The sequence below is a fragment of the Gymnodraco acuticeps genome, unplaced genomic scaffold (genome assembly GCF_902827175.1).
Source record: "Gymnodraco acuticeps unplaced genomic scaffold, fGymAcu1.1, whole genome shotgun sequence".
NCBI lineage: Eukaryota > Metazoa > Chordata > Actinopteri > Perciformes > Bathydraconidae > Gymnodraco > Gymnodraco acuticeps.
Genome location: NW_022990258.1, coordinates 94,254 through 116,551, shown reverse-complemented (window position 1 = coordinate 116,551; position 22,298 = coordinate 94,254). Strand labels below are relative to the sequence as shown.

General features: G+C 39.9%; 3 protein-coding genes and 1 long non-coding RNA gene across 4 annotated transcripts; 1 reads left to right on the top strand and 3 right to left on the bottom strand.

Moving 5' to 3' along the window:
* Positions 1-1,090: 1,090 nt before the first annotated feature.
* Positions 1,091-2,707, bottom strand: LOC117549065 (putative olfactory receptor 52L2). The gene is made up of 3 exons (XM_034220655.1): positions 2,356-2,707; positions 1,810-2,226; positions 1,091-1,101 (listed from the first exon to the last, which is right to left on the bottom strand). The coding sequence occupies exons 1-3, from the start codon at positions 2,705-2,707 to the stop codon at positions 1,091-1,093; spliced, it is 780 nt and encodes a 259-aa protein (XP_034076546.1).
* Positions 2,708-4,087: 1,380 nt separating this feature from the next.
* On the bottom strand, positions 4,088-5,704 carry LOC117549064 (putative olfactory receptor 52L2). Its single transcript, XM_034220654.1, has 3 exons — positions 5,353-5,704; positions 4,807-5,223; positions 4,088-4,098 (listed from the first exon to the last, which is right to left on the bottom strand). Exons 1-3 carry the CDS (start codon positions 5,702-5,704, stop codon positions 4,088-4,090), a joined length of 780 nt encoding a protein of 259 aa, XP_034076545.1.
* A 1,384-nt stretch (positions 5,705-7,088) lies between these two features.
* Positions 7,089-10,723, top strand: LOC117549092. The gene is made up of 3 exons (XR_004569416.1): positions 7,089-7,214; positions 7,457-7,838; positions 8,493-10,723. It is a non-coding gene; the product is annotated as an uncharacterized LOC117549092 (long non-coding RNA).
* A 7,405-nt stretch (positions 10,724-18,128) lies between these two features.
* On the bottom strand, positions 18,129-19,064 carry LOC117549083 (olfactory receptor 146-like). The gene has a single exon (XM_034220676.1). The coding sequence runs from the start codon at positions 19,062-19,064 to the stop codon at positions 18,129-18,131; it is 936 nt and encodes a 311-aa protein (XP_034076567.1).
* Positions 19,065-22,298: the final 3,234 nt, after the last annotated feature.

Genomic DNA, 22,298 nt, shown 5'->3' with positions numbered 1-22,298 from the left:
ACACTAGCAATTACAATGAATAACCGTTCAGTCTCAACAGCACAGGACACACAAAGAACTAAAGGCTTTACATCAGTGCTAATGGTAACACAGACAATAGAACACTATGATATTATATGTAGAAATGTACTAAAGAGAGGACAAAAGAATAGTATCAAATAAGTGTACTTGAATGTTAAGGAGTGAAGATCTAACTCTTGTAAACATTGTAAAATGATTGACATACTGTAAAGCTGAAAGGAAATGGAAATAGTATATATTTATGTGCTAATTGCAGATTTGTTTGAATCTCTAATCTAGTTTATTTAAATTAGATTACCTACCCAGGTTATTTCAGATGTGTGCTGTCAAACATTAAGGTAATTTACATTTAGATCTCGCCTTTGCAAACAATGAATCAACCAAACCAACTATACTTAAAGAGGCCTGAAAACAAAGTAACTTACACTAATGGCTCTGTTCAATTGACGTTCATGAAAGTCAGAAAAACAACAATAACAACCTCTCTGTGCAGCAGTGTTCAGGCCTTCCTGTTCAGGCCTCCTCTGAAGGATAAACTCAATGGAGTCTGTTTTATCAGCCCTATTTCCTGTGGGGGAAACCTTGATCACTACCTAAGAAACATTACGTAATCCTCATGGGTTACTGTGATCCTGCTTGTTGGTTGGGAGTTCATGTAAATCATGCTGTGTTTTAACTTTGTAATCTAAATGTCGCTGCTTTTAATTGAACTATTCACATCTTAGACTGCACTGTAACTTTGATCCATGTATTTTTTCTTTTAATGTTTATTTTATTAGCTTTTCTTTTTAATGACTGATTTTAAATGCCATTTTCTTAATGTCTTTCATTTTTGTAAAGCACTTTGAATTGCCTTGTGTTGAAAAGTGCTATATCAATAAACTTGCCTTGCCTAAATGCACCAATTGAATATCTCATACCATGATTCTTCACATATTTTAGTCACTCTCTTGGGATGCCTTGCATAGCTGTTTTATTTACTCATAACTGACCATTTTCCTCACTTCTTCATCTCACTCTGAGTAACATACTGAGCCTCCATATTAAGAAGCTAAATGTCGATAACGAACTAGAGCTGGGCTGCAGAACGGATAAGGAAAAGTGGGAGGCTTCCAGTTATCCTGAGTCCAAAGCTTGAGATTCATCGAAGCTTGAAAGTCAATTTGCAGTGTAATAGTCAAATGAATGCCTTCAGATGTACAACACACAACTATTGACTAAGTGACAAACTCAGAACCTTTTTCTAGTTTCCCCAACTGTGCTTATTTATGCACCAAAGACCATTTCTTAAAAAACATTCTCCAAAGATCAAACTCTAAAAAATGAATCTCAGACTTTAGATGACTGTGAACATTTTATTTTACAGTGATACCGATTCAAAACATCTTCATTAAAGTAAGACGACAAAAGAAAGTCAGATTTTGGGAAAAGTTTAACACATCAAATGTAAGTGAATTTATATAATATGTATTAGAATGTTCAGTATCTGAGTTAACAGCAAGGATATACATTACAATAAACTAACATATCAAAGTCAACATTTAAAAAACAGAACTAGGTGACTCTTTAAATACATGCACTTGGTTAACCTCTCCCTCTTTTCACATGTTTGGAAAAAACAGCTTCTCTTTGAATCAAGTGTACAGTATCTGGTACAATTCATACCGTTTGCAGATTTAATGGGTATTGTTCGGGTCAATTATTGAAGAATATAATCAGATATTCACTTAAATGACTTTAATCAAATGGAGGGTTTAACTCTTTTAAAATGGAATATATTTGACAAACACTTGTGTATTTCTTTGGACTGCAGCCCGTAGATGAGGGGGTTCAGGCTGCCAGGAACAACGTTAAACAGAATGGCCACTATCTTCCTGTACTCTGGGTACTGGGGGAAGCGATGGAGGATGATCAGGACAAACCCACTGACAAGCATCATGAGATACAGGCACAGATGAGTGCTGCAGGTCTTCAAGGCTTTGGTGTTCAAAGACTTGCTCTTACTGGTCAAACAAGCTGCTGTGATTTTGAAATAGGTGAGGACTACACAGCCGATAGAGGCCGTGAGCAGGACTACAGTAAAGGTGAGGCCGTACACGTTATTGGCATACACATTCTCACAGGATAGTTTGAAGATGGAGGCATTATCGCAGTAAGGGTTAGTGATTAAAGTCCGACACCGGTTCAGCCGTATGGTCATACCGAGCAGAATGGCCACTAAAACGAAAGCCACTCCCCAGGCAGAAACGGTCAGCTTTATCACCATTGTGCCGGTCATTATGCTCGCATAGCGCAATGGATGACAGATGGCCACATATCTGTCAAAAGCCATAGCCATGAGCACAGTGTGAGCGTTGGTGCCAAACATGTGTGTGGTGAACGCTTGTACCAGACATTCATAGTAGTGAATGAAGCGTTCAGACGGCGGCACCATGATGTCTGAGAGCACCCGGGGAACAAGGAGAGAGTTTCCCATAACGTCGTTCACCGACAGGTTACAGAAGAGGAGGTACATCGGCTGCTGGAGGCTCCTCTCTTTCCATATCAGTATCAAAATGCCCACGTTGGCAATGAGGATGAACATGTAAGCCAAGAGCAGGAATAAGAAGATAGGGTACTTGTTAGTTTCCGTGACCCTTAACCCCTCCATCCGAAGAGTGAGGCTGTTGAATGTATAGTTTTCCATCAGAGCTCTGCAGAAATAGAAGAAGAAAAAGAGAGGAGAGAAACAATTAAGAGCAGACAGACAAAATGGAATGGTTAAGAAAACGCTTAATTAGCCTCAGTACAGTTTTACATTGCATTGCATTTAGCTAATGCTTTTATCCAAAGCAACTTACATGTAGAATCCTGAAACTGCATTATGTTCAAATGAAAGGAACCTTTGTAACAGATAGCCTTTCTTTTGTTTTCAGTCTGCGACGGAAGTATGTGTAATTATTTTCAAAACATAAAACACTGGGAACCACTGATGTAGACAACACTAGCAATTACAATGAATAACCGTTCAGTCTCAACAGCACAGGACACACAAAGAACTAAAGGCTTTACATCAGTGCTAATGGTAACACAGACAATAGAACACTATGATATTATATGTAGAAATGTACTAAAGAGAGGACAAAAGAATAGTATCAAATAAGTGTACTTGAATGTTAAGGAGTGAAGATCTAACTCTTGTAAACATTGTAAAATGATTGACATACTGTAAAGCTGAAAGGAAATGGAAATAGTATATATTTATGTGCTAATTGCAGATTTGTTTGAATCTCTAATCTAGTTTATTTAAATTAGATTACCTACCCAGGTTATTTCAGATGTGTGCTGTCAAACATTAAGGTAATTTACATTTAGATCTCGCCTTTGCAAACAATGAATCAACCAAACCAACTATACTTAAAGAGGCCTGAAAACAAAGTAACTTACACTAATGGCTCTGTTCAATTGACGTTCATGAAAGTCAGAAAAACAACAATAACAACCTCTCTGTGCAGCAGTGTTCAGGCCTTCCTGTTCAGGCCTCCTCTGAAGAATAAACTCAATGGAGTCTGTTTTATCAGCCCTATTTCCTGTGGGGGAAACCTTGATCACTACCTAAGAAACATTACGTAATCCTCATGGGTTACTGTGATCCTGCTTGTTGGTTGGGAGTTCATGTAAATCATGCTGTGTTTTAACTTTGTAATCTAAATGTCGCTGCTTTTAATTGAACTATTCACATCTTAAACTGCACTGTAACTTTTATCCATGTATTTTTTCTTTTAATGTTTATTTTATTAGCTTTTCTTTTTAATATCTGATTTTAAATGCCATGTTCTTAATGTCTTTCATTTTTTGTAAAGCACTTTGAATTGCCTTGTGTTGAAAAGTGCTATATCAATAAACTTGCCTAAATGCACCAATTTAATATCTCATACCATGATTCTTCACATATTTTAGTTACTCTCTTGGGATGCCTTGCATAGCTGTTTTATTTACTCATAACTGACCATTTTCCTCACTTCTTCATCTCACTCTGAGTAACATACTGAGCCTCCATATTAAGAAGCTAAATGTCGATAACGAACTAGAGCTGGGCTGCAGAACGGATAAGGAAAAGTGGGAGGCTTCCAGTTATCCTGAGTCCAAAGCTTGAGATTCATCGAAGCTTGAAAGTCAATTTGCAGTGTAATAGTCAAATGAATGCCTTCAGATATACAACACACAACTATTGACTAAGTGACAAACTCAGAACCTTTTTCTAGTTTCCCCAACTGTGCTTATTTATGCACCAAAGACCATTTCTTAAAAAACATTCTCCAAAGATCAAACTCTAAAAAATGAATCTCAGACTTTAGATGACTGTGAACATTTTATTTTACAGTGATACCGATTCAAAACATCTTCATTAAAGTAAGACGACAAAAGAAAGTCAGATTTTGGGAAAAGTTTAACACATCAAATGTAAGTGAATTTATATAATATGTATTAGAATGTTCAGTATCTGAGTTAACAGCAAGGATATACATTACAATAAACTAACATATCAAAGTCAACATTTAAAAAACAGAACTAGGTGACTCTTTAAATACATGCACTTGGTTAACCTCTCCCTCTTTTCACATGTTTGGAAAAAACAGCTTCTCTTTGAATCAAGTGTACAGTATCTGGTACAATTCATACCGTTTGCAGATTTAATGGGTATTGTTCGAGTCAATTATTGAAGAATATAATCAGATATTCACTTAAATGACTTTAATCAAATGGAGGGTTTAACTCTTTTAAAATGGAATATATTTGACAAACACTTGTGTATTTCTTTGGACTGCAGCCCGTAGATGAGGGGGTTCAGGCTGCCAGGAACAACGTTAAACAGAATGGCCGCTATCTTCCTGTACTCTGGGTACTGGGGGAAGCGATGGAGGATGATCAGGACAAACCCACTGACAAGCATCATGAGATACAGGCACAGATGAGTGCTGCAGGTCTTCAAGGCTTTGGTGTTCAAAGACTTGCTCTTACTGGTCAAACAAGCTGCTGTGATTTTGAAATAGGTGAGGACTACACAGCCGATAGAGGCCATGAGCAGGACTACAGTAAAGGTGAGGCCGTACACGTTATTGGCATACACATTCTCACAGGATAGTTTGAAGATGGAGGGATTATCGCAGTAAGGGTTTGTGATTAAAGTCCGACACCGGTTCAGCCGTATGGTCATACCGAGCAGAATGGCCACTAAAACGAAAGACACTCCCCAGGCAGAAACGGTCAGCTTTATCACCATTGTGCCGGTCATTATGCTCGCATAGCGCAATGGATGACAGATGGCCACATATCTGTCAAAAGCCATAGCCATGAGCACAGTGTGAGCGTTGGTGCCAAACATGTGTGTGGTGAACGCTTGTACCAGACATTCATAGTAGTGAATGAAGCGTTCAGACGGCGGCACCATGATGTCTGAGAGCAGCCGGGGAACAAGGAGAGAGTTTCCCATAACGTCGTTCACCGACAGGTTACAGAAGAGGAGGTACATCGGCTGCTGGAGGCTCCTCTCTTTCCATATCAGTATCAAAATGCCCACGTTGGCAATGAGGATGAACATGTAAGCCAAGAGCAGGAATAAGAAGATAGGGTACTTGTTAGTTTCCGTGACGCTTAACCCCTCCATCCGAAGAGTGAGGCTGTTGAATGTATAGTTTTCCATCAGAGCTCTGCAGAAATAGAAGAAGAAAAAGAGAGGAGAGAACCAATCAGCAACATACTTAGAGCAATGAAAGAACTGGTAACAGTGGTTCCCAACATGACGGTCGGTAGTCAGTGTACGACAAAAAACTAAAAATATATAAGAGAATCCTGCAAGTACATTAGCCATCAATAAGGCAAACCATTGTAAGTGAAGTTGTGTTCTTCTATTGGCCAAGGTGCTGTCGAAACACTGACACATATTTAAAGAAACACATAAAGCAGACAGACAGTTCATTTGAAGTGAAAGTACCTACACTGTACACATTTGAGTAAAACTGATCTCTGATGCAAAATCTCAACATTGGACGGACACAGTTCTAGAATGCTTTAAATGGAAACCCAGACAATAGCAAGACAAAGACAAAATAACTGTAAGACAAAAGATCAAACTCTTTTAAAAATTGTAAAAATGTTTGCATAATGCTGAAAGGAAATCTCTCTCATAGACATTACATTGCATTATTGCAACCTTTTGATTTGGCTGCTCTACAATGCCGGTGCCACAGCTGGAAAACCAGAGATGCATAAACAGAATGCCAGAGTGTACCAGTTGCAGATTTGTTTGAATATAGTTCATATAAATTAGTACCACCCAAAGTATTTAGACGTGTGCCTTGAAACAATAAGGTAAGTTATGTTTAGATAATAACATAAAATGAAATCTTGAAATCCAACACTAAAGTTTAAATTGCATGAAAACAAAGTAACTTACAACAATTGCTCTGCACTATTACCAGCTGTACTGAGATGCATGAAAAACTAAATTGATGTTACTGTTAAGTAAGTCAGTAAAACAATAATAACAACCTCTCTGTGCAACAGTCTAGATGCCTTCCTGTTCAGGCCTCCTCTGACGAATAAACTCAATGGAGTCTGTTTTATCAGCCCTATTTCCTGTGGGGAAAACCTTGATCACTACCTAAGAAACATTACGTAATCTTCAAGGGTTACTGTGACCAAGCTTGTTTGGTGTGAATTTAATTAGTTTTTGCCATTTTATAAAATACATACACCACCATTCTTTTGGATGCCTTAAAAGCGGTATTTTTCACTCACATCTGACCATTTTAATAAATGTTCCTTTAATGTATTCATATAAAATAAACAACACTTATATCCAATATAAATATGTCTTATTTGTCCAGTGTAGTAATTATATCTGGTATGGATTTGAAGTCACCTTACAAGGACTATTGTAATAATAGAAATTCATTTTTTTATTTAAAAGAAAATAGTCAAATCAATTCATGATAATACAAAAAGACACAATACATTAAATATGTTTTTCTTTTTAAATATAAAATGTTATTGACGAAAAAAGGACAAATCAAATATTCCTATCCCAACTGCCCTGCACCTGACAGAACCAGTTTTAACCGGTTTTAGCTTATATATTCATTTGTGGTGCTTATCCTTCACATATGGCCATGACGCCAGTTCCTATTCCGTATTGAAGACTCTTCTACTATGTAAGTACTTTTTTGGCAATTTGTTATTAATCCAAGTTTAAGCTAATTGTAGAAATAACGTTAAATTCAGCTGCCGGCTTGTCAGATTTATAGCAGACGCAGCTAGCTTAGCTTTCTGAAAACGGTTGATGCTAGCAGAAGATTAATGTCCATAATTACGGTTAACAGAGAGAAATACCAACAGGTCATGGAGTTAATAGGTATAATCTGCAGATGGTAAATAGGTGTGTTTGTTTTAATAGAGGTCAGGTCACAGGATTTCACGTCAGACATCTTGGAGTACCACTCTACTGGCGGGAGCGTTAAAAAATGGCGGAAATGAAAGGCTACTACGAATCACTAAACCCGGAGGATAAGACCGTTTACAGGGAAAAATGTGCGTCGATTGGTTCGGTGGACCTTTATTTGATTCCCGTTAAGGATTACAGCACCGATATAAATGCATGGCCTTCACTTTCCTACTGTGATATCGTGAACTACCTGTTTTTTTCGCCTATTCCATTGAACACCATGGAGGAAATGAAGGCGTACAAAGGACTCTAGGCACATAAAGAGTTCACATCCGTGTGGATCCGCGACGTTTGCGTTGCATATCAAGGAGATGTGGCTGTAATAGCTAGAAAAGTGAGTAAATATTTGGTGAGGTCCTCTTCAGCTGGCTTTTTAAATATCCCTAAAGTCCCCCAAAAATAAAATGGGTGAGGCAGCTTGTATCCAAGAAATATCAGAGGCCAACTCAGTGGACATGTTTAAACACCAGCTTTTATTTTTGTTGTACCTATATCTATATGTTTACTTTATTTGATGGGGTTTTATATTGTTGCATCAATTAACTTAGTCTTGTGTCTTATTATTTATTTGTATTATCATACCTTTTACCTTGCCGTGTCTCTTAACCTGTTAAAATGTTATATGTTGTTGCTATGCTGCATGTGCCTGTAAAGGTCTTAACATCTGATCTGAGGGGAATTTCTTGTGGTTTATTTTTAACTTGTGATGTGGGCCATTTTGTAAAGCACTTTGAGCTACACATGCTTTATGAAAAGGGCTTTATAAATAAAGTATCATAATATATTGCAATATATTTAAATTACAAAAGTTGTGAACCTATTCTTGGTTGTCAGCTTCTGTTATGCGGTACCTAGCATAGGAATATGACAAGAGCTGACCACCCACTGGTTGTGTAAACAATCAGTATTTGAAAGTAAAGTTGGACCAACATATTGGTGGTTCTAAATAGTCAACAATCCAATAATATTTTTGTATTTTATTTTTCAGGTATTGCATTCTCAGAGTATTGGGCTGCCGCCAACATGTCCGTGGGTAGGCTACTGATGAAGAAGGATGGTGCAGTCATCACAGCTAACTGCAACTGCAAGGCTGGTTTGGGATCAACATGTACCCATGTTGCATCTCTCCTTTTCTACATAGAAACATCTGTACGGATACGTGATGCCAAGACAGTTACCCAGGAAAAGGCGTATTGGCTTCTACCTGGATCAGTGAAGGATGTAACTGACATTGACATTGACTGACATTGACTTTAGTTCGGCTAAAACCCGAAGGAATCGTTTAAGCCAAGCAATTGACAGCCTTGGCGATGCAGCTAATTTAACAACAACATCACTTTTACGTCACTCGAGGGAGATTCCAAAAGCGACAGATGCTGAGCAACAGTCTTTCCTGGCATCACTGAAATCTACTGGAAGGAAGTGTGCAATATTGACAATCTCAGCTCCACACAATGCTGATTTTGTCTCAAAAGTGACTTTGTCAACATTTCCTAAGGCGCTTTCTAGTTTAAAAAGTGAGAACTGCCTAGAAATGGACCATAAAGCCCAGGGATCAATGTAGCTATCACCAAGCTGGAGGCGGATGTCATTGAGAAGGCCACAAAAACACAGGCCAAATCCAAACTCTGGTATCGATACAGAGCTGGGCGGATTACAGCATCTCGTATGAAGGCAGCATGTTCAACAAGTGCAACCAAACCATGGCTTGGCTTGATTAAAGCTATTTGTTACCCAGAAGCCACAAAATGTAAAACTGCAGCTACTGAATGGGGATGTAATCACGAGAAATCAGCACGTGAAGATTACATTACAATTATGAATCGACATGATGGTTTCATTCGCCAGGACTCTGGGCTCGTGTTATCGCCAACATTTCCATATTTAGGTGCTACTCCAGATGGTGTTGTGTCCTGCAAGTGCTGTGGTGTAGGTGTTTTGGAAATGAAATGCCCCTACTGTGTTGCTGCACCGTCAGACCATACATGTCTGGAATCACGTGATGGACAGGACAGGCGGAAGAAGACCCATGCCTATTTATATCAAGTGCAGACCCAGTTATTTCTATGTGATGTTGAATATGCTGACTTTGTTCTGTGGGTGAATGGAAAGATTCATTTTGAACGCATAACCCCAGATATTGACTTTTGAGAGAAGGTATACCCCAAAGCTCATGAATTATTTCAGAAGGTCATTCTCCTCGAGTTGAGTGGGTAAGTCTTCACCAGAATTTCCAGTGCAACTACACCAGTCTCCATTACTGCACCAAAAAGGCCTCTCTGCCTGATACCAGACCCTGCTCTATGTGCCACTCTGACTCAGCCAACCGATACCCAACCACTGATACCCAAATGGTGCCTTTGTCGTGGAGAGGAAAAGCTTCCCATGATAGGATGTGATAACACAGATTGTGAAACTACCTGGTTTCATTTTGAATGTGTTGGTATAACAGTTGCCCCCAAAGGAAGCTGGTATTGTGACAAATGTCATCAGCATGCCCCCTCTCAAAAGAAACAGAGGTACTAATCAATCTGAATGACAGTGTATATATGTATTTGACTGAACATGTTTCTTTCAAATCTATATAAAGAACATGTAAGTGTAACAATCAAAACAAGTTGTGCACACTGAAATGACACAAAAAGCATCATTATTTGAACTGACACTCAAAGAGCAAAACCTCAGCTCAAATCTCCAAAACTCCAAACACATGTTCAGCTCTGCACCCAATTTACAATTCAACTTTCCACTTTCTGAAAAGCAAAAGTATAACAACAGTATATTTGTGTTTCTGCACATATTTTGGAGACTTGAACAATCTTTATTTGCATAATTCTCTATCAAACACCATAAAAGATGAGTGTGCTTGAGCACGATGGTGGTTTTACAAAATGTCTTGTACTATGAATGAAGTGTGTGCATTCGGTGCAACAGTTTGGTTTTGGTAAGTGTTTCTGTAGTTCTGGGTGCAGTGCTTCAGTCTGCAGTATACTGAGGTGTGTTGCACTTTGTGTGTATGGTTTTGTGAATGTGTTTTGAGAAAATAAGCCCTGCTTTCAAAAAACGTGTTTTAGCATTGAAAAAAACTGTAATATGGACACAATGTTAATCTCTCTGTTATGTGAGGTGATCTCTGCAGCTTACAGTTAGAGGAGCATGTACTTGTTTTCCACTGGGTAAATGGAAACCTGTAATAAATATAATACTTTGCCCTTTCAATTGTTTTTTTCAAAATGTATTTACCCAAGCTTAAATATTCTACCAGTACTATTCCAGTGTGCAGTGCAGGTCTGAAACCACATTCAAGCTATTTGGGATGTGTCCAATCTGACTTTAGAAAACTTGAGAGAAAAACGTTAATCTTCCTGAAAACAGCTTAAATCATTGTTCAAACATTCCCCTACACAACCAAACCCCAAACCACTGCTCAGATTATCAAGACATGTAATTGACCAAGTGCAACATTGACAATAATGTAATAATAATTACAATACAAACATGTCATATTTTTCAATCTGATATGGGTTGATTGGGGTGTAACAGAATGTAAAGGCTCAATCAACGGGTATTACAGTGTCACACACATTATTCAGGTCGCAGCACACTTCAGCTATTTTATCCATCTATGTAATCCCATCCACATCTTTAGAAAGTAACAAATCTATAGGAATTGGTCCTCCCAAAATGGTATATCGCTGCCTTACACATCCTATGACACGCTCAACATGAATTTGCACGTTAGTAATTTTCCTTGTGTCAATAACATCTTTCATTGATAATTGTTTCCGGCCTTTCATGAATGCAGGCACCTTAACCTCAGCACACATGAAACCCACTGAGTCACTTATATTGAAACCTCGGTCTGCCAAAATCAAATCAACAGGCAAAATGTTATCTACAGTAAGAAGCCACCATGTTATGCTTATCACTGGACCTGCCACCCCATGCCCTTGAAATGAATGATATAACACCCTGCGGACAGATTCCTATCAGAAATGTTATGGTGTTGTGATTCTTGTAGTTTGACCAAGTCTGAGCCCGTGCCATTACATTTGATGGCCTGTCAATGTAAACTTCAAAGCAGTCTATTATAACAGCCACTTTAGTACCAAAATGAGTGCGGAAACCCATAGGCATTGTCAGTTGGAGTTCCTCTCGAGATGGCCACTTCAAAAGGAAACTCATACGTTTGAACATGACGTCGATAATCAAGGTAAACACACGGGATACTGTAGACGTGGATGTGTTGAATTTATAAGCCAGCTCTTGCAGGGGTTGGTTTAATCTTAATTTCATTAGTGTCAGTATAAACTATTTAGACAGTGAACTCTTAGCGTTCACACTGATGTGCAGTTCCACAAGATTGTATACCATCATTAGAATGTCAAAAGTAGGAAGTCCCGTGTAGAACCGCACACGGTCATCATCGCCCTTAAATGTAATGAAATGGTGGACTTTACAAGCTTTTCTTTTAAGTTTTCTGTTGTTACATTATTAATTTCAAATGACATTTTGTCAATCATTTCACCAGTCAAATCAGTCTGAGTTGCAGTGCCAGTCTCTGGTTCAATCACTCCTTCTTCTTCCCCAGTGGCTCCCAGGACTGGTGCGGGCTCTTTTAGAGATGGAATATCAGACACCATGCTGTAGAGATCAAGTAGTGCGATGGATGACCTTTTTCTGACGCGTTTATACCTGGCATGTGTAGCAGGGGAAGGTGCTGTAATTTTCTCGTTGCCAAATTTGACAGACGGTGCCCAGTCAGGATGATTTTTGTCAAAAAGTGCCACTGGTTTACCTGCAAATAAATCAGATTGTAGGTCAGTTATATCCTGGGTGAACTGTTAATTCATACAAATGTGACCTCTTTTGACAGGCGAAGTCAGACTTTAGATATATTTAAAATGCTGGTGTCAAGACATTGGAACATGACAAATAATTGAGCAAACCAAAAGCCTCTGAAAAGATACCAGGGACTGTACAGCCTTTACTGTTTACATATAATCAAATGGCCAGTAGGGGGAGGAATTACTTTAAATTACAGTTAAACGAAGCACTGCGGGGGATTGACAGACTGGTGTGAAGATGACTTGAGCCAAGGGATGACTTTACTTTGTAGATACTCCAACTCCACAATCTGATATCTCGATCGATGACACAGACTCCAGGATTCCTATTTCCTTGTTAAGATCCATGTCTTAGTACGTGGGTTATATGTTCATTTTGAATGTTTGTATGTAAAACCCGACACTTACCTGACGTGAAATTATCCCCACAAACACGAGTATAGTTGTGGTTGAACGGTTTGAGATCCTCCCGTCCGATCCTATTGAGCCATTTTTCCCGGCAACGCTTTGAAAGTTCATGAGTTGCTTCACCCTGGTGAACCCGGCAGCCTGTAAAATGACTTCGGCCCCCTGTTTCGATCACCTGACAATGGCACAGAAGTTAACCATTGTATGTCCGGTAAAACAAAACATTGAACAGGTATGACGTATTACAGTGTCTGTTTTGGTACTTCCATTGCCGTGTTTTTTAGTGTTATGTATTTGTTTGTATTTTATGCACACCGGGACAGAGTTGCACTCTGAATCTCATTATACTCTGTGTATAATGACAATAAAAGGCTTTAACTTTAACTTTATGGCCGTTGCGCTGACATCACGTTACCCGTGACGTCATATCAGGGTTGCCAACTTTGGGTTCCTGGCTGGAGTGAGATTTTGATATCATGGGTTTAATTACACATATGCACACTAAATGACAGCTATCGTGTCAGCAGCGGGACCTTAGCATATAGGATATACAATATATACAAATACACAATATTGGACACAGACTATAAAGGGCACAAAGTTTCATTCACTAATGAAAGTCAAACACATGTTTGTTTCCATTGTTTTATTGTGTGCAATTAATTGACTTATCGTACGATAAATACAAAATAACTCCATAACTTTTCTGACCTCGATACATTTCCATTTACATGAGGATGTGACTAGCAGTTTGAAAGGATGCACTTGAACTTAATCACAGGGACAGTAGTCCTAAACGATAGCTGGGGATTATGGGTAGTGTAGTGTCTTCGGCCATCCTAAACTCCTACGTCTATTTCCGGTTATTTTTATTTTGAAATTCAGTTCCTGACGGAGGCCAAAAAAGCCAGAGATTATGGAATTAAACAAATAAATAAAAGCAAGGATAATTGTGTGTTATTGGTGAGTAAATAACAGTGTGTTATTTAGAAAAGAATAACAAATTAGAAGGAAAAAAAGATTCTAAAAAATACAGATTTCAGTATTCTGAGGCTCTGAGACATTTATTTTCCTCACAGACGGCAAAAAAGTCAGACATTATACGATTTAAAATAAAAACAATAATCGTGGCTTGATATTGAGTAAAAACATGTTTTTATGAACCCCACAGTTTCCGATCTTCCAAGACCTGAACGGACAAAAAGACGCAGGCACGAAACATACTACCAATAGAAATACATTGCTTTTAAAATCGTTCTGTGTGACACGAAAAAAAGGGGAAAATCGTGTTGGTGAACACGAAACAATAGATTACATGTCGTGACTATAACACGAAATGCCGTGAGACTGGGTTGTGTGGTATGTAGCTTAGCATTAGTGCAATGGTTAGCAGCCAATGTGGTCTCTGTGTTGTATAAATTAAGCAGCTAGTGTCAGTTTTTCAAAAATATTATTGATGATGATTTGCAAAGTTATTCATTACGTTCTTTGTTACATTATCAGCTTGCTAACACGCTAAATTGGTAGCCTCAGTGGTTTCCAGATGTGGTAAGTAACTTAATAATCCGTTCATGTTGCTGTCGACATGCAGCAATTCTCTCAGGACTTAACCAATTGAATGCTTAGCATATTGTATACATGATCGCCCATTTTGATGGTTCCAAGCAGCAACAAATGTACTCTTTGCATTACATTTGTGAGGTTCAAAGTTGGCATCTAGTGTTAATCACACTTTAAAATGTATGTTGATGTTAGCCTACTGATGGTTAGCAGCTAATATAAGTGACATTGTAGCTTTATATTGGCCTTGTTTAAGGTCAAAGGCAGCAGTCAATATTACACTTAAATCTGAATATTGCAGCTTAATGTTATATAAGTTGCCAACGTTAACGACTAATATTTCTTGCATTGTATGAAGTATGTAAATGTTAGCCTTGTATTGTGATTATAAGCAGCTAGGGATATGTACATTGTATGATTTAGCTATGATGTATAATGTTTTTTTCGGCCGCGTACTTTCAAATTCTAGCGCACTCGAACGTGTTTCTCCATTCTTCCCTACCCTACTGTACCTTTAGCTTTGTGATAGACAAAGTTAAAAAACATGTTGTTATTACCCGGTGGGGAATCACTTCTGTGTATTTTGGTGGTGCAGCTACCTTTAAAAGACCGCTGCGTAAAAAGGAGGGTTTCTGCCCCGTTACTTCTCCGCTGTTTTCTTGTCGCTCTTGTCTTGTCTGTTCGAAAAGCAAACTGCATGCAGTTTGCTTTTCAGCCAAACTGTATACAGTTAAATCGACCAAACTTCTTTCTGCAGATGTGAGCGTCCTTAACAGCGGTCAACTAGAGAATGCAATTCCTGAAGAAATTTCTAGTGGGAATGCTTTATGCTGAAAAGCTGATGCTAAACTGCTATGCTGAAATGTAATGTGTAAGAAGAAAGTGAAGAATTTAGATTGAAATGATACATGAACACTGGGGGCTTGAATGTGTGATGAGAGAAGAAAATAAAGTAAAAAGGCTTGGAAAAGCAGCAGAATATTTGAACTGCAAACTTTTGAACTAACTTGATGGCGAATGATATGTCGCCATGCCAACGGCATTTGATGACATCCTATAATATGCTTAGATGCGTTGATGGCTGCATCGTTACCAAACCTGTGAAGTTTTGGGCCGTTTGGAGCATTTTCACTGAAGTTATGAGAAAACCGTGTTTCATGGTGAGCATTGTGTTGCCATGGCAACGGCAATTGAAGAAATCTCAAAACTGTCCCATAGATGTCTTCACGGCTGGACTGTTAGCACACATGTGAAGTTTGAGCACTTTTTGAACATTTTCATAGGAGTTATAGCGACATCGTCTTTTATGGCGAGGGATGCGTTTCCATGGAAATAGCATATGATAACACCCCATAATTGACGTAGAGCTGTTGAGGGCTGAACCGTTAACCATTATCTGAAGTCTGGTGCTGTTTTGACCCTTTTCATAGGCGTTACGACAGCATCGTGTTTTATGGCGAGGGATGCGTTTCCACGGAAACGGCATATGGTGAAATGTCGGATTTGACATAGAGCTGTTGAGGCATGGAGAGGTGATATACAGGTGAAGATTGTGGGACGACCGGACCGTGTCCATTGGAGCTACAGCGGCATCGTGTTTTAAGGCGAGGGATGCGTTTCCGTGGAAACGGCATATGAAGACACCCCATAATTGACGTAGAGCTGTTGAGGGCAGGACCGTTAATCTTTATCTGAAGTCTGCTGCTGTTTTATGTCGAGGGATGCGTTGCCATAATAACACCACATTACGTAACATCAGATTTGATGTAGAGCTGTGTTAACCTTTATCTGAAATCTGAGCATGTCAGTCATCGTGTTCCATGACACAGGTGTTTATATTTGAGCTAACGACGTGTCCAGAGATCAAAGGTTTCCATGGTGATGTGCAGTAATCAGTGAGAGGAGAGCATTTTCATAGTTCTGAATGAGAGATAAACCTCTTACATGTGAATGTTTTGTTGAAGAACCGTAACAGATATCTGTGACATTTCAAAGCTTGAAGCATGTCAAGGAACTTGAGCATCTGAAGTGTACTTTTTGTGTACTTTGGGGTTAATAATGTGGCCTTTTTGGCAGATGAACTAAAGGTGTGCGGCTGCTGTGTTCGGGAAAGATGAGGCTGAACTTACAATGGGGTTTAATGGAGACATGTTGAAAGTTTTTGTCACTTCATGCCCTTAAGAGGCATTTTGTTTAATTATTTTTGCCTAATTTCTTTAAATGTTTCAAGCTACGAGATGTTTTCCTACGTTTGTCATGAACAACGATGTCTCAGGAATGTAGGGTTTGGGAATTATGGCAGGTTTAAAAGAAAATATGAAGGAAAAATTAAATCTCTCCTCCACTCTAGCTGTGACATCACACACTTTAAAATCTGAAGAAGGCCTCTTTACCAAGGTCTGAACAATGTTTAATATCTCTAAAAGTATGTATCAGATTCAAAAGTTGTGTTACACGAATAATGTCAGAAAGATGTGTAACATTTGAAAGTTGGAATGAGGTTTCTGAGTGAAAGTATGAAGGAACAGTTAGCAGTTGAAGTCGCATGAAGATTTTTCAAGTCTGAAGAGTTTCTCCATTGACTTCCATGTTAAAAATGTGATGAATTATGGGATATATCTCTGGAATTATGAAAGTTATGAATGAGAAAAGTAATAGCCAACAATTCCCGACCGAGCTGAACGTTTTGATGTTTGAACTGAGTTTCTGCGATGTGGAATGTGGGAGCAGAAGAGGCGCAAAATAACCCGAATTTTAAAAAATAAATAAAGAATTTTATGCTGTATCAGCATTCCCACTGAATAAATCCTTGACAGCGGTCTGTCTGTTCTGGATTAACAACGTGTCACATGTTCTGAATTGACCAATCAGAATCGAGTATTCAACTAAGCTATGTAATAAGGGTTGATAATATCACTCAATCAAACAAAACCAAGGTAAGTTTATTTTAATAGCACATTTAGGCAACAAATTAATTCACATTGCTTTATGAAAAACATAAATGGTAAAAAAAAAGCTTTACTGTAACTGCTACTTCATTCTCACCGTCATCATATACAGGCCAGCAAAATCAATGAAGTGGAATTAATCGCTAAACCAGGCTAAAGACTAAGGGTGACCGTGCCTTTGAGGCGGTGGCCCCAAGGCTTTGGAACAAACTCCCCCAGATAATAAAAACCTCGGCCTCAATAGAGATTTTTAAGGGGCAGTTAAAGACCCAACTGATCCGACGCGCCTTTGGGTCGTCGGAGGAGGTGAGTTAGTAGCTGTCTTTTTATTGGTGCTTTATCGTATGTTTTATCCTATGTATTACCTGCTGCTGTTTTATGCCTTTTATTCTAAATTTTATAGTTGTACTTTGAATTGTGTCCTGTGTACTGTACTGTAAAGCACTTTGTACATCCGTGTTGAGAAGGGTGCTATATAAATAAAGTTTTACTTACTTACTAATGTTATGTCAATCATCAAATAGCTAATTAAGAATCATGAACCGCACTTTCCTATCCTAGCAGAAGTCTAACTTGACAGTGATGGAAACATTTAAGAATATATACTTCAGAGCTAGGTGCTTTGTTTGTTATTTTCTCTACATTTCACCATAGGAAGTATTTATTATATTGGTTGATGAAATATTTAGAAAGATATATGTTTATCATAATTACCCATAAAGAAATAAAAGGTTTTTGTAAATAGCATTGATTAACTGCAGTAGTGATATCATGCCATTAACTACAATAGGGCACTCCTTTTTTACCCCCTATATATTTTTTATGCGATACAAATATAAATAAACAATATGGAAATTATCTTTAGTAGGATGGTTTAACTTTCTTGCGCTCAAACAAGAATTTGCGTATCTCTTTTGACTGCACACCATAAATGATGGGGTTAAGGCTGCCGGGAACAATATGGAACAAAATGCAAGTGAGTTTTCTGTAGTCAGAGTACTGAGGGAATCGATGCAGCACAATGTTTGAAATTCCACTAAAAATCATGATCATATACACAACCAGGTGAGTGCTGCAGGTTTTCAAAGCTTTACTGTTCAAAGACTTATTCTTACTGGTGAGACAGACTACAGTTATCTTAGTATAGGTGATAATTGTGCTCCCAATTGAAGCTGTGAACAGGACTACAGTGAAAGTGAGGCCATAGACATTATTAATAAACACACTCTCACAGGACAGTTTAAACAGCCCCGCATTGTCACAGTAAGGGCTTTCAATCACAGTCCTGCATCGATTCAGGCGTAGTGTCAGACCGAGAAGAATCCCGACCAAAACAAAGGCTACTCCCCAGGCAGAAACTGTCAGCTTGATCACCATCTTGTTTGTCATTATGGCAGCATAGCGCAGAGGATTACAGATAGCCACATATCTATCAAAAGCCATAATCATGAGCACTGTCACACTAGTGGTACCAAACATATGTGAGGTAAAAGCTTGGAGCACACACTCATAATAACTAATGATGCGTTCAGAGGGAGGCCTCAACATGTCTATAAGCAAACGGGGCACCAAGATAGAGTTTCCAAGAATATCATTAAAGGGCAGGTTGCAAAAAAGTAGATACATGGGCTGGTGAAGGTTTTTGTCAAGGAAAACCAGAACAACAATTCCCACATTTGCAACAATTATAAATACATATGAGAAAAGGAAACAGACAAAGACAAAGTACATAGAGTCTTTCGAAACATTGAACCCCTCCAGCTGGAGGGTAAGGCTATTGTAGGTGTAGTTTTCCATCGTCCTAGAAGAACAAAACAAATGATCATAGACCATTTTTCTTTGAAGAGGAACCAAAATGTTCATATTTTCCTGAATTTGCCAGATATTAGTCAATGGTATTTGATTGCACAATATATTGTTTTAAGGTAGCATGTTTTACTTCTGCCCTTTCTCTATCTGGAAGAATCAGAAATTATTTTAAAAAGTGGTGACATTTGTGACACAACAGCTTGAATAAATACTACCTTCCTTTTGTGTCTCTCGTTCCGATCTGTCTTCTCTTTTGGTGTCTCCTACCCTGCTGGTAAAGCCCATCAGCACTGAAAGTTGTTTACTGTTGCACTCTTTTGTAGACGTGATTTTTACTTTAGGGAATTCATTTATCAATACTTTGGACCCAACAAGCTGTGACTCTATTCTATCCTCAATTGCACCACAGATTTTACATTTTTTGTAAAATGACAGCCCACACAACACAGTCCTAGAAAAAATTACCAAAGTAAAGAAATCATTAAGAATTGATAACATCAGTATCTAAGACAGGCCGTCATGAGAAACTGAACAACAGTATAAGAAGGGTATTATTGAGCAAAGTTATCAAGGGAACTATGTCAACATTGAAAGGTATTGTGAGCTTCAGATGCCTACTGGTTTGGTTGTGCATATAATCACAGTTATTATATTTCCAGGTCCTTCACCACTCAAGATAAGATAAGAAGTACTTTATTGATCACTTGCAGCATATTAAAAATATTAGTTAACAGTTCATGGCGCTGTGCAGTTCTGTTTCTCGATCAGGGCGAACAGCTAGAAGAAAAACCTGTTAGTGCACCCACATGTTACTTTACGGGGCCATGCCCTTAATTATGCATTACTTTAAAGCAGGGGTGATCAAACTCTTTCACTGAGGGCCACATACAGAAAAAACTACTATGGGCTGGGCCCCTCGCTAGAGGTAAGGTATATTCCCTCATAAATAAGCAAACTCAATCAAATGTAGGTACATTATTTTTGATGTTAGGATATGCTTTATATTGTCAGCTAAGTCCTTGACTCCAATTGGTACCATGTAAACCAGTGCTAGCCGTTCAATGGTCGGGTCGTCGGCGACTAAAAAGGGCTCCCCCACCTGGCCTCGGCCTTGTGTGGAGGGTGATGGAGACACCCAGCAGGACTAAATACAAAACCTATCAAAGGACGGATGAGCTCCTCGTGAGCCAACGGCCATCTCCTGCAGCCAATGCTGGCGCCAACGTATTGACCACGGGTCCTCTGCGTCGGTGGGAGGGGTCATCGTGCCGCAATGATCATCTACCGCCCGCCTCAAGCCAGGCAGCCCCTGGTCAGTTAGATTCTGACCCGCCACATCTATTGCTTCGATGGAGTGGTCGCAGCAAGCATTGACGTTACAATTTCACCTACCAATCAAAGAATAATTCTAAACCGTAATCAAGAGCGGAATTCAAATGTACATCTCCGGCTGGGAAGCTGGATTGTTCGTACCATGTGTCCGGGATTCACTGCGGATCCAGACACTGGTAACCTGTACAGGGGCCTGAACAAGGCTATTGGGCCGAGAGCAAAGAAGGTGTGTCCGCTGAAGTCTGCAGAAGGAGCACTGATCACTGACACAGGGCAGCAGATGTCAAGATGGGTTGAGCACTACTCAGAGCTCTATGGCAAACCAAGGAGCATCAGCGACGTGGCTTTGGCCTCAACACCCAGCTTGGACATCAATGCTGAGCTGGACAACTTGCCAACCATGGCAGAGCTAGTGAACAAGCTGAAGCACACTGCTAAGGGTAAAGCTGCGGGCATGGATGGCATCCCGGCTGATCTCCTCAAATATGACAGCTGATTACTGCCGCACATGCACAAGCTGCTCTGGCAATGCTGGCAAGCTGCCACTTTCCCATCGGACATGAAGGACGCAAAGATAATCACGCTTTACAAGAACAAAGGCGACAAAAGCGGCTGTAACAACTACCGTGGCATTTCGCTGCTGAGCATGCTTGGCAAGGTCTTCTCCATAATTCTGCTGGTGCTGCTCCAGAAACTGACCGCTCGCGTGTACCCAGAGTCACAGTGCGGGTTTCGAAGTGGCCGCTCAACAACAGACATGGTCTTCACGGCGCGCAAGGTGCAAGAAAAGTGCCAAGAGCAAAACAAACCACTGTACATGGCGTTTGTCGACTTGAAGAAGGCGTTCGACATGGTGAGTCGGGAAGGACTGTTCGCCATCTTGCAGAAACTGGGCTTCCACCGACACTGCTCGGGCTGCTCAAATCGCTTCACGAGGACATGTCAGCAATGGTTTTCTTTGAAGGATCTACTTCAGACAGCTTCGTCGTTCGCAGTGGAGTCAAGCAAGGCTGCGTGTTAGCGCCCAAGCTCTTCGGCATCTTCTTCTCTGTTGTGCTGTATCATGCATTCAACGATCACGTGGATGAAGACGGCGTTTTCCTGCACACGCGATCAGATGGGAAGCTGTTTAACCTGGCCCGACTGCACGCGAAAAGCAAGGTACGGAAGGTGCTAGTGCGTGAGCCCTTATTCGCGGACGACGCAGCTCTGGTGTCTCACAGCGCATCTGATCTACATCGCCTGATGGACAGATTCAGTTCAGCATGCTCTGAAGTTGCACTGATCATCAACATCAAAAAGACAGTTGCCGGTAATGGAGAACGAGCATGTGCTGGAGGCTGTTGACCACTTCACGTATCTTGGTTCAACAATCAACAGTGACCTGTCGTTAGGTAAGGAGATCCAGACTTGTATCGGCAAAGCCGCAACGTCTTTCATTCGTTTGCGCTCAAGAGCCTGGAGCAACAAAAACCTCACAGAGCACACTAAGACACGTGAAGGATCACGTGTCTTAGTCCTTGAATGTTGCCTGGTCAGCATCCTGCAGTATGGTTCCGAGGCGTGGTCTACTTACGTGCGGCACGAAAGGAAGCTGAATGCTTTCCACATGGGGTGCCTGCGCAACATCCTCCGGATCACATGGCGGGACAAGGTCACGAAAGAGGCGATGCTGGCGCGCACGGGCAGCAAGTCAATGTTCCAAACGCTGAAGGTCAGGAGGCTGCGGTGGCACGGTCACCTTCACAGAATGCCAGACGGCCGCCTGCCAAAGGACATCTTATACAGCGAGCTGAGCGCTGGTTCCAGAGGCAGAGGACGACCACTGCTGCGCTTCAAAGATGTCGTAAAGTGTGACATGAAGGCCCTGGACATTGCGACGGATGGCTG